General features: G+C 40.2%; 1 protein-coding gene across 5 annotated transcripts in view; it reads right to left on the bottom strand.

Moving 5' to 3' along the window:
- Positions 1-262: 262 nt before the first annotated feature.
- The window catches only part of EML4 (EMAP like 4), a 155,124-nt gene continuing 142,508 nt past the window's right edge, over positions 263-12,878 (bottom strand). For all 5 annotated transcript variants that reach the window (XM_044925853.2, XM_025260922.3, XM_025260923.3 and 2 more), the window contains 4 exons: positions 7,654-7,741; positions 6,915-7,013; positions 3,964-4,094; positions 263-3,069 (listed from right to left, as the gene is read on the bottom strand). In XM_044925853.2, the coding sequence (XP_044781788.2) occupies positions 2,596-3,069; positions 3,964-4,094; positions 6,915-7,013; positions 7,654-7,741 (792 nt within the window). In that variant the 3' untranslated portion in view covers positions 263-2,595. The remainder of the gene's footprint in view (positions 3,070-3,963; positions 4,095-6,914; positions 7,014-7,653; positions 7,742-12,878) is intronic.

The raw sequence follows: 12,878 nt of genomic DNA, 5'->3' as shown, positions 1-12,878 counted from the left end.
CACCCAGTGTAAACATCTGAGTGAGTGCAGACATGAAATAAATTAAAACGAAGCTATTGCCTATTAAATGGAAGCGTAAATCACAAGTAATTTCCTCTAGCTTTATGAGATGGAGTCTGTCCCCACCAGAATGGCTGTATCCATAGCGGCGGTGGTCAACTGATAAATGTGTCCTTCTGAACTGTCTGTCGTGTCTCCTGATAACTGGATGAAACTGGCAGCATAAAGGAAGAGAGACTCAAGACACATTTAGAGAGACAAATGAAACATTCTGATTGTTTTATTTTTTAATCTTCAAATTTTTCTGTCATAAGACAGGAATGCATGATAGAAATGGCTCAACATCTTCACATAAAACACTTGGATTCATTTTCATTCACAAGTTTTTCTAAAAACATCTACAGTTTCATAATCCCACCCACTTCCAACCATAATCACAGATTTAATTGACTGTTAAACAGTAGTTGCCAGCAATAGAGAGCTGGAACGCTTTCTGCGTATTAGTAGTGTCTTTTTGAAACTACCACCCAAGATATCACAAATATCACGAATATAAATTTCATTGTACACAGCAACCCCAAAGGTGACTGATATCCCCAGATACACTCCCTGCTTATCATGGAGAGCGGTATCCCCCAGGTACTTTACAAAATGCTTTTTTCTTCTTCTAGAATTACTTTTTCATCTCCTATTATTTTGCAGGGTCTAGCACATGCTGACCTGATGATTCAATCACCACAGCTAATAGGCAAAAATATATGCCTGATACTGCTGCTGCCCTCTGATAATTATGTATAAACATACTGAAAAATGATGGGTTGCTTGGAGTCTCTCTTGTGAAGAGAACCGCTTTGAGGTTTTTTTTCTGAACAGTTGTAAACAAAAGGAAAGAGATATACACAACATATATCTATACACAGAGATACACACTGAGTATTTTCAATGTGGCACATATCTTCTTATATAGAGAGACACACAGAGGAAGTGTCTACACTCACTCACCCCTTCACACATACCCACACCCTTACATACAGCATCTGAATACAAATGTGGTGAGTGTCCTTGGGCGTTCACGGGAGTCTGTATGTTACCAGATGATGAAATACCTGACTTGTATTACTCCTGAGAAGATAGAAGGGAATGACAGTTCTGAAGCACTTTGGAATGGCACAATCACGTAAACACTTGCATACTTAAGACTTCTGAACTCATCTGAAGTTTCTAAACATGATCTAACAACAACAAAAAGATATCAAAACAATGCAGCAAGTTAAAAAATAAGTCTTTTTATAATCAAAGTATAAACAAATATATAGGAAATGCATATTTGTCAGTAATTATTTTGAAAATAGGAAACACATACTTAAGAAAAACAATCGTCTGACAAAACTTAAAAAAAAAAACAACAAAAAACCAAAACTATCCACTGCATAAAAATACATGCACTGCCCCCAGTAGCAGAGGATAGTCACTCAGAACTGCAAGGCGTAAAGCAACTCCACCAGATAAAATCACCATATATATAGGAAGTCTATTAAGTATGCAATTTATAAAAAATCACTGTGACTATTGTCACACTTCTGTAAAAAAGAATTTGCAATTTGTTATTTTATCCCTCAATCTGTATAAAAATTACAACTAAACCAATGAATTTCAAGCACCAATTTAATCATTTAAACTTACTGTATTAATATTTCTGTTATTGAGGGAACAAATTATGATGAAGGCTAAGCTAAAATTAGCCAAGTTTCGTTTTATAGGCATGTGGTTTTTTTTCTTCCATTCACTTGAAAATGTTTAGGCCAGTAAAGGGATCCTTGGCGGAATCCATTATTTCTGAGCATCAATGGTTTAATATACATTAAAAGCTCTTTAACAAACCACTGCTTTCTTAATTCTAAGATAAAATAGATCTGCACACAGGAAATTCAGGGACTGTTCCTCAGTCTGACTTAGAAAAGGCAGCACCTACATAGTAGACTAACAAGCACGTCTGGACGTCTGCTGGCAGCATGAGAAAACGGTGTTATTATTCAGGAAGGCCATACCACTGCTCAGAGCGATACTGAAGTTTTCGTTAACTAAAAAATTTCCACTAGCTATCTGGGGTGGGAGGGTCTCAGTGAGAGTTTTTTTTGGTTTTTGTTTTTCTGATTTTCAGCATCAGGAAAAAAAAAAGAACAGTCTGAGCCAGTAGATGAACAGATGAGTGACAGTGTTTGTGATGCCTCTGGCTGTTCCTGAAGAAAACCTGTTCAGATAACGAGGGGTTTATTTTTAAATCTATACAACTGCTGTTTTTGTTTCCAGTATTTACATCATACTACTCACATACACAGTAATTTCTGAGACATAATCAATGTTTCAGTCTTTTCCTACTATTAAGTTTGGTTAATTTTCAACACACGTCAAACCGAACCTTTAGGTTGACTGCATTTAAGAGACAGAAGATGAGATTGTTGAAAACAGATTACGTGGAAACCAAAACTCCATCAATAGTGATTCTTCATCACTTCTCGGCATGTTATCTGAACTCTGCTATCACAAGACCACATGCAGTTGAAGGAAAAAGTGAATTGCACTGAAGTCCTGGTGTTAGGACAGGGATGAGGGGTCTTGCTGGTCCCCGGGAAGGGTGGCTTTGCTCTGCTCCTCACTTAGCTCACTGGCTAGCTCTTCATAAACAGGCTCACCGAGGTCTTCGCTGCCCCCCTCACTCTGCTCCTCACTGTGGTCTTCGCTGGGCTCCACGGTCTGTTCCAAGCTGTTCTCCAGAAGTGTGGGAGAACTGCTTATCCGACTTTCTTCTTCAGCTGTCTCGTTTAAGGGCTGGGAAGGAGGCGGAGTGGGGGTATCAGACTGCACCACACTCTCGATGGAAGAGGGAGGGGCTTTGGTGAGTGTAGGATCCGCTAGAGTCTCATTTTGAGGCAAAGGTAACTTTTCCACAAGTTTCCATTGAATGATGCTCATGTCTTTTCCACCAGTTGAAATCAGGTGACTGTCATTATGAGTAAAACTGACATTGGTGACATGGCTGCTGTGGGCACTGTACTTGTGACTGGGAGCCTACGGGAAATAAATCAGACAGCAAAATTAAATTCATTCCCTACATGCCTACTTACAGTAATGGGGGAGACTAGGTTAGGAAGGTCAATTCAGCTTGTGAAACAAGCTAAAAAACCACAAATCATTGACTGAAGAATAAAGCTAGCAGCAATTTCCTTTAAATACCTATTTATGTGTGCCTGGAGAATCCCATGGACGGAGAAGCCTGGTGGGCTGTGATCTATGGGGTCACACAGTCAGACACAACTGAGCGACTTTCACTTTTCACTTTCATGCATTGGAGAAGGAAATGGCAACCCACTCCAGTGTTCTTGCCTGGAGAATCCCGGGGACAGAGGAGCCTGGTGGGCTGCTGCCTATGGGGTCACACAGAGTCGGACATGACTGAAGCGACTTAGCAGCAGCAGAGCATGTGGGAAACAAAGTAACTGGACAGTTGTACTTTTAGACTGTGTTTCAAAAGCGTCTCTTCTGGATGTCAGGTTGGTATACTTGTTAAGAGTTTAGTGACTATTCTACTGAGATGGCAAGGGGAGCATTTACTAGGTTGGTAGGATTATAGATGGTTTAGGAGTCTTATAATGTTGATCGTGTATCAAAAATAAAATATTTTAATATGTTTAGAAGAAATATAAAACTGCTAAGATATAAAAATGAAAAAAAACACAAACGAGTGACATGTCATCAAGTGTCTTCTCTTTCACCATAATGAGGGAGAGGACGAGCGCTGCCTGCATGGACGCCCACAGATGGCCCTGTTCGCGCTCCCTGTGCACTCTAGCATTATGGAGCGTAATTAGCAGCCCTACAAATACTTTCCCACCATCGACACAACATTATCCCCCAAACAAAGGGCCCTAAATGTAACACTAGTCTTTATTACGTTGGTTTTACCTTTGCTTTGGAGCAGGGATACTGAAACAGATGGACTTTGCAAAAGTCATCAGCAACAGCGATCACCTTTCTGTTGTGGGATCGTACCAGCGCATTGATATCTGTCCCATCAGATCCTTCTGGCCAGACACCTTTGATATGGAAACATGGCGGGGGGCGGGGGGTGCAGTGTTAGAAAAATTAGTCTGAAAAATACAAGTGCCACGCTACATATGTTTATTTTAGAAACTTATTAATTTTCATCTGTGTTCAGACTCTTAGCTGCTAAATTTCCCTTATAGATTCTTAGTGCCTCAATACTTCATTCAAATGAAATTTTTTCTGAAATCTAACTAATAATAATTAAACTGAAATAAACTCAAGATTGAAAATTTAAGACTTTAAGACTCAAAGTACTCACTAGTAACCAGCAGGTGGGGCTAATAAATATAGCTTGTCTCAACTGGACAATAATCTCCTCAAAGTTTCTAGCTGGAGGGGAAATTCTTAGTTACTTCTGTACCAGAGTGCAGAAACAACGTGGGCACTAATTCTGCAAAGTGGACTCTGGGCAGTTGAAAATTTACATACTTTTTCACTGCTCCTTTTCAGGCAGGCACTTAAAAAACAAACAAACAAACAAACAAAACTTTTTCTTTCTTAATGGAAATGCATAGGTCATAATCCACTAGTCTATCACGCTATCCACAGAATTTTCCTGGAACTATTATTTACGTCCAAAAGTCGACACAGCAAATTTAACTGTTCTGAATCATCCTGAGGCCCTGGTGATGTTCAACATGATTAGCACAAATCCCTACTAGACTAAAAATAATATGTAAGAGTTGAGAAGCTGGCCTCCTCTAGTTCAATACTGCTCTAGAGAACAGTTTTTTTTTGGAGGGGGGTTAATTTTGGTAAAGACAAAACACTTAACACATTATTGACCAGGTAATTTTTGCAGAAACTAATGCCTGTGGCCAATGATTTGTTAGGTAAGTGAATACTGAAACATCTCTGGTCAATAACATTTGAGTAACAAAAGATATATTAATATGTCTCTAGTCAATATGTTAATTGGTAATTGACATCTCTTAATAAGTAAATTAAATATTGTTTCATTAAAATAACTAGGTAAGTTACTACCTATTGGCCACTGCTTCAGCTTCACCCAGAATAATGAATTTGTTTACGGACTAGTCAGGATTATTTTAATTTCTTCCAAGATTACTTAGTTGGCTTCTACATCTCTATAGCAGTTAGTTTAGAACAAGTACCTATAATGGATTATTTTTTCTAATGCACACTGCATAAAGAAACATTCAGATCTACCACCAGGGTGGAGAGAGTCCAGCTCTCAGAAGGCAGAGATACACTGATAAGGGAAAAAACCCTCCTATTTTGGGTACTGCTTTAGGTACTGGTGCCATATCCATATAAAGTATTCTAATTACAGAGGATACCATCTCTTTTTAATCCTAACTTTCTCAGAAGGAATCCTACAGTCTTGCAAAGACTGAGAAAATTGTCAAAGGACAGATTTCTAGAAATGTTCAAAATATTGTATTAGGAATGATCTCCACGTTTTATCTTTAAATAACATCCACTGAGAATGCCTTCATATGTCAGCCAATGGTAGTGGGAAAGCTGGACACCCACATGCAAAGGAACAACCAGCTCCTGACAGCCATGCAGAGAAAGAACCCTGGTGCGCTGCTGGCAGGAGTGAAAATGGTGCGGCCACTGTGGGAAGCAGTCCAGCAGTTCCTCAAAAGGTTAACACAGAATTACCATCCGACCCTGCAAATCCACTCGTAGGTATACACCCAAGAGACTGAAAACACGTCTACACTACAGCTTGTATGTTACTGTTCATGCCAGCATTATTTATAATCAACCTAAGCGTCCCTCAACTGGAGATAAAGTGTGGCACAGCTGCACACGGGGGTGTTCAGCCACAGCGAAGTACTGATGCACACTACCACACGAACCCCGAGCACCTTGTGCTGAAGGAAAAAGCCAGTTTTATGAATCACATATTGTATGATTCCATTTATATGAACTGTCCTGAGTATGAGAATCATTAAAAAAAGGAGATCAGTGGTTGCTGGGAGGTTGTGGAAGGGTGAGGTAGGGGAGTGAGTGCTCATGGGCAGAGAATTTCTTTCTGGGTGATGAAAATGGTCTAAAATTCAACAGTGATGATGGCTGCACAATCTGGTGAATATGCTGAAATAACCAAATTGTACACGTGGTATATGGTATGTGATGATTAAGCTGTTATTTTGAAAATGCTTTTTACTAATTTGAAAGCTTCAATTTTCACCTGGAGGAAAAAACGTGAAAGGCAATCTATAATATTATGTAAATGCCTTTCCTTTTTAATTGTCTTATATTTACTAGGGACCAATGGATTCTGTAGAGAACAAACCTTGTATTGGTTCAGTCCTAACGTATTTAACATCTCTGAATTGGACATTAATAGCAGTTAACACGAAAGAACACATGTACTAAATGAAGGAAGTCAGAGAGAGACATACACTATTATGATACCTTATATGTGGAATCTAAAATATGACAAATTGAACCTATCTATGAAACAGAATCAGAGACACACAAAACAGTCGTGGTTGCCAAGGGGACGGGGTGTGAGAGGGCGGGACTGGCAGCATGGGGTTAGCCGATGCAAACTGGCGCGTACAGAATGGATAAACAACAAGGCCCTACTGTGCAGCGTGGGGAACTCTACTAATATCCTGGAACAAACCACAGTGGAAAAGAATATGAAAGAGAATGTACGTGTATGAATAACTGAGTCACTCTGCTAGACAGCCGAAATTAACATTGCAATTCAACTGTACTTCAGTAAGAAATAAAAGAATACATGCAGACTATCTTTCATTTAGAAATGTAAGTATTACACATAAAAACCGCACAAGACCGACTTTTCCCATCAAGTGCAACGTCCTTACCAAAGACTTGGAAGCCTAGCACACAGGTGTATGTCGTCCAATTGATGTCCTTACATTCTGATCGATTCCTCATTAGTTTGCAGCCATGTTCAATGTCCCCTTTAAATTTAGAAACAGGAAGTATATTCATAGTGCTTGTGTACAAATGGATTTGAAAATGCATCTTGATTCAAACTAGCCATGTTTACTTGTATTTATAATCCATACACTCAAACATATTAAGACACAGCTGAAAGGAAGAGAAAGTGTTTACCATGGTTTTAGATCCCTGGGTCAGTAAGATCCCCTGGAGTAGGAAATGGCAAACCACTCCAGTATTCTTGCCTGGAAAACTCCAGGAACAGAGGAGCCTGGCAGGCTACAGTTCATGGGGTTGCAGAGAGTTGAATGCAATGAACATGCACGCAGACACAGAACTGTAAACTTTCCCACCAAAGTTATTCTTTTTTCTTTAAAAAGCATAAATGCCCATCCATTATACTCCTTCCTGTCTCCAGGAAGAGCTGTTAAATACAGAACCATCCAGACCAGGGATCAGTCTCCCTGAGTAATTCTCATGACATTTGAATGAACTGATTACTTTCTTTGAGATTCTCAGTCCTTGGCCAGCTTCGAGTAGCATGTGCTTTGTCAGGTTAGAGGGGCCACTGTGCAGCGTTGCACATTTCAGACTTCATGGAGCCCGCTCTTTACGACCCCGACAGACACACCTCAGCTGTATGTGAGCATTCATACTTACAGTACAGGATCTCATAGTCTCCCGAGTTAGACATTATATACTTGTTATCTGGGGACCAGTCAAGGTGTGTGATATAGCTGGAATGTCCCTAGAAAGTAACACATCAATCATTAGAGTTCTGAATGAATGATAAGTAGTCAAACAGTTAATCAAGACTGTCTTCTCGGTAGCCATTCACTGGGAGTTCCTGGAGTAGAGCAGTATCACGGCCTCTGGAACTAAATGAGGCTTATGGTTTGGAACAGGTCTTTGGTTGGGAGCCAGAACTGTGGGACTGAAGAGAACTGACCACAGTGGGAAGGGTAAGCACTCGCAACCTGGGAGTATCCTGCTGGTGCCTCCACCTGGATGCCATCCCCGAGCACTACCGGTGCTACACCAGGGAAGACAGTCTCGGAAGGCGCTGAAACAGACACTACAACCTCGGGCCTTATTTCAAGTCACTAGTGGCCCTAATTAGAGTGACTTCATTTTTGAGAATGAAATCTTGGTTCCAGGTTGTATACAAGAAGAGTACAATTTTCCTGGTCTGTTTCTTGAGTACCCATGGCATGTGGAGATCTAAAAAAACCCCTATCTCCAAAGAAGATGCTGGGGAAAAAGTTCCCCAATAGCACACTCCCTCTGATCAACTAGATCCAATAATTAATCATCTGACTATACAAAAAGACAGATCTTTTTCTGCTTAGGTTTTACTAACACTGGGAATTCAAATAAAAAAATTACTGAAGTGCCATATTACGCTGGCTTCACATGTAAGCATTTGATGATTTTCAATAAACTATTGCAGATAAATCACACAGGTCTTACAGTTTACACTAAAGCCAACAGAGACTCAAAATCACTTATCTCCTATGCTCTGTATTAAAACACTTATTAATAATTTTGATTGTACTTTTTGCATTACTAGCTTTCTGCTCACATGGTTTTTATTTTTAAAGTTAATAAATTCAGGGGCTCCCCTGGTGGCACCGTGGTAAAGAATCCACCTGGCAATGCAGGAGTCATGGGTTCGATCCCTGATCTTGGAAGACCCACATGCCTCGGAGCAACTAAACCCATGTGCCGCAACTACTGAGCCTGTGCTCTAGAACCCGGGAATCGCAATTACTGAAGCCTACGAGGCCTAGACCCTGTGCTCCATCCACAAGAGAAGCCACTGCAGCGAGAAGCCCGAGCACTGCAACAAAGAACAGCAGCCGGCAGCCACAATTAGAAGAAAGCCCGTGCAGCAACGAAGACCCAGCACAGCCGAAAAGAAATTTTTTTAAAAAAGTTAATAAATTCAAAATACTTTTTAATGACTTACACAAAGTATTTTAATTATTCCAGGAGCCTTCAGCAGTTCAGTGACATGTCTTAAAACCTCCCTGGCACTATAATCCACCACAGTGCTGCATGGAAAATACCCAAATTTATACATCTAAATGAATTTACGTGAATTTGAGAACCATGAAGCTTCCTGAAGTCACTGGAGGTTAGGTGGTATGTCAGCAAACAGGTTAGGAATTACTTGCTAGGCATGTGGGAAGACCTCCCAACTTTACAAGAAATCAATGCCAGTAAGATATATACGGTTTGTGGATATTTTCTGAATATGGCCCAGGAGGACGGGGTCACACAGATCTTTTTCACAGGGTTCATCAATCTGGTGCCTGGCTGGCATCCAGAGAAGCCAAGCTTCTAAGATAAGAACACTGGCACTATGTGAATGAAGGATTTAACTAATCACGGCAAAGTACTGTCCTCCAGGAAGCATTCCTCCTAACACAGTGCTTAAAAATACTGTTTGAATCTCTCTGAAGAGACTTTAATAGTATTACTTAGAAAAGAATCAAAAGCACTGTATGGATAATAACATTCATTTAATTCACATCTGTGTTGGACACGATGTATTTAGATGGTAAAAAAAATCTAAGTATCAAGTATTTTCAGAAAGAACTTTAGTAGGAAAAGCCCCCAAATTTAGAAAGCTATCAATTCATACTAGAAAACAAAGTATTTTTTTTCCCGATATGGAGTCCAATAAAGAAGCAAAGATGAGATGCGACTTTCAGCTAGGAATCTATGATGCTGCCTTCCCAGATTCCACTTCAGAGTGTCCTCGTCTCATCTAATTCACAGGCCATTAAAGATACATGCATACATACATTGGGGGAAGACCCCCTCAAATGTCCCCCCATAGGCAAGACATGGTTGGGAGCAAATAAGTATGCCTCCCAGAAGAGAAACACGAGTCCTCTAAGCTGCTATGTTCATTAGTGCCTTTCAGCAGCTGATGGTGTAACCGCAGTAACCACCGCAAGCGATGGTGCCTGAGAATACACTCTGGAAAAGTCTGAAATATTTCAGCTAAATCGTTTGTTAATCACACAGAATGTCATCACCTGCATCAGTGCTTTGCAACCCTGGCTGTAGATTAATATCACCTGACGAGTTTTCAAAAAAGTACCGAGGCCTTGAGTTCATAGGGCACTAAATTTTTCCTAAGTAGGTGTCCAGGTGGATGCTGGGGGGTAGGGTGCCACGGCAAGTCTGACAATGAAGCAGATTTGTAACAGGGGGCTTTCTTGGTTTGGATATTCGAAAAGCTCGTGGCAGTTTTTCAACAGGTGCCAAGTGTTGAGGGATCTGATTAATCAGCGAGCCCAATGACACTCCCCAAAGAATCAATTTTCTATTATTTAACAGATCCTGACTGGTGGTAAAGAACTTTCCTACCAATTCAGGAGACATAAGAGACACAGGTTCCCCTGGGTGGGGAAGATCCCCTGGAGGCAACCCATTCCAGTATTCTTGCCTGGACAATTCCACAGACAGAGGAACTTGGCAGGCTACAGTCCACAGGGTCGCAAAGGGTCAAGACACGACTGAAGCAACTTAGCAGGTGTCCCCTCACTATCTAGGGCAGTGACATCCAACGGACCTTTCTTCTTGCAGTGATGGGAACGTGTGTATCTGTGCAGTCCAATGCAGCAGCAGCCAGCACCTGAGGCTCCTGAGTACTCAAAATGTGGCCAGTGCTCCCAAGGAACTGAACTGTAGTTAATGTCATAAAGTTGTGGCTGGTAGCCGTGCCCACTGTTTCTCTACTGATTTGAAATACCTCTTGTATTATCTAGTAAATTTCCATATAAACGGAGATCTGTTTTTGGACTCCCTTCTCTGTTCCATCAGTCTATCTACCTATTCTCAGCCAACTGTGATAGTTTTATAATGTGGAAAATCTCAGATGAACTTTAGAACCATTTTATCAAGCTCATAAATATCATGAAAATTTAAGGAAGAGCGCATCAAATTTAGAGACTAATTTGTAGAGAACAGTATTTGTCAAGTCTTTTCTTCCAGAAATACGTTATGTCTATTTTTCAGTTCTTAGTTTGTATTTCAGCCATGTTTCACATAGCTTCCTGTGCTTTTCTTGCTAAGTCTATTCTCAAAGCATCTACAGTTTTTGTTATTATTGCAATTAGGATTTTTTTCCCCATTACATTTTTGATGTGCTTTGCTGGTTTGAGAGAAAGTGAATTTCCAGAGGATCAGCCTTTCTAACTCAATCTTCAGAGGGTAGATATGTAAAGTATATTTATCCATTCCACTATCTCTCCTTTTCAGTGCCCAGCTAAAACCCTGTATTTGCTAACCTCTTCTGCAGTTATGGGTGGCATAAGTCACTGCGTGGGGCTACTAGGGAAACTTTAGAACTGACTTAGGAGAAAGAATGTCTTTTTTCCCCTTGCTCTGATTCTTCCTGGAACCAGGACATGATGACTGGAATTCCAGCAGCACCATACTGAGGATGATGGGAATAGAAAGAAGAATCCTGAGTCCCTGGTGACTTCTTTTAAATGAGAACATAACCCCCATTTGTTTAAGCCACAAATGATTACAATAGAATTCCTGTTACAGTAATATTGAAATATATACAGCATTAGTGTTATGGGTAATTTTCTTGGTGATTTCCAGGTAGACAGTTTAAAAGTCTTTTACTCTTCTCTTTGTATATATATTTTCATTTACCAGAATCCTGACCAAAAAAGAAACATTTACCAGCAATTCTTACCTATTTGTAATGCTTTTTTTAGTACATCACTGCAACTTGAATACACACTCTCTCTCCTGGGCTCAAATCTTGGAGTAGCGGTGTTAAAAGGCATGCAGGAATTTGAGTCAAACAGAAAGCTACTATGTTGGCACTCAGGGACAGTTTCAGCTGCTTGCTTATAATTTAGTAGAGGGACACTTCCTAAAGTTCTAAGCCCAGTATGTTTCTGAAGCTATAGGGTCACTTAAATGTTAACTAGTAACAACAGGAAATACTGGAAACAAAATAGAAAACAGCATTTGTGTTTGGAACTTCGAGAGTAGGTCCAGTTGCCACATTTAAAACCTTTACAGTAATCCTATAAAAGTAGGAACTATTATAATCTCCAATTTTAAGAATTAAGATTCAGAAATTAACTTGCCTAAAGTTGCAACCTAGAAAGTGGCCAGGCAGCATTAGCCCAACCTTTTCTCTGTCCTATATCATAGCAGACAACAGATAAAAGCAGACATGAGGTTATAAGACCAGCTGGTGGAAGCAGACAGCAAGGAGAAGTGAGAGCTGGAAGCAAAGCACAGAACAGAAGATAATTAGAAAAGCAGAGTAGTTGAGCCTTTCATTATAGCCTCAAAAAGTATCATAAAATTCCACAGTTCTTAAAGATATTTCAACATAATACTTTCATATGCTCTAAAGATACAAGCTGTCTAACTGGAGAAGGCTAAATCAGGGTCATGCAATTGATAAACCTGCCTCTTCTCAACCCTTCCAAGGTCATCTCACTGCCAGGGTCACACGCTGTTCTTTCTGCATCAGGTGCTGAGCTGTAAGAGCAGAGCACACTAACACACATATAAACAGATCTGAGGCATTTTTGTACCTCGAGAAGTCTGCTCTACTAAGAGTCAGGAGAACAGGGTTCAGGCCCCAGATCAGCCACTATGTCAAGATGCGATCAGGACAAGCCACTTACCTTCTCTGAAGACTGAAACTCAGGCTCTTGGTCTGTAAAATGAGGTCTGAGCTAACGTTCTACTGTATAATTTTATGATTCCACAAGATTACATTATATTTGATAATACTCTACTTATTAAGACATGGACTTTTAAAAACAGGCTGGGGTAAAAAATAATTAAGAAAATTCTGGTGCCCGGTAGGGTAAACTTAAGTAATCTGCAAA

The sequence above is a fragment of the Bubalus bubalis genome, chromosome 12 (assembly GCF_019923935.1).
Source record: "Bubalus bubalis isolate 160015118507 breed Murrah chromosome 12, NDDB_SH_1, whole genome shotgun sequence".
Taxonomy (NCBI): Eukaryota; Metazoa; Chordata; class Mammalia; order Artiodactyla; family Bovidae; genus Bubalus; species Bubalus bubalis.
Note: the sequence above shows the minus strand (reverse complement) of the source record. Positions and strands in the feature narration are given on the sequence as shown.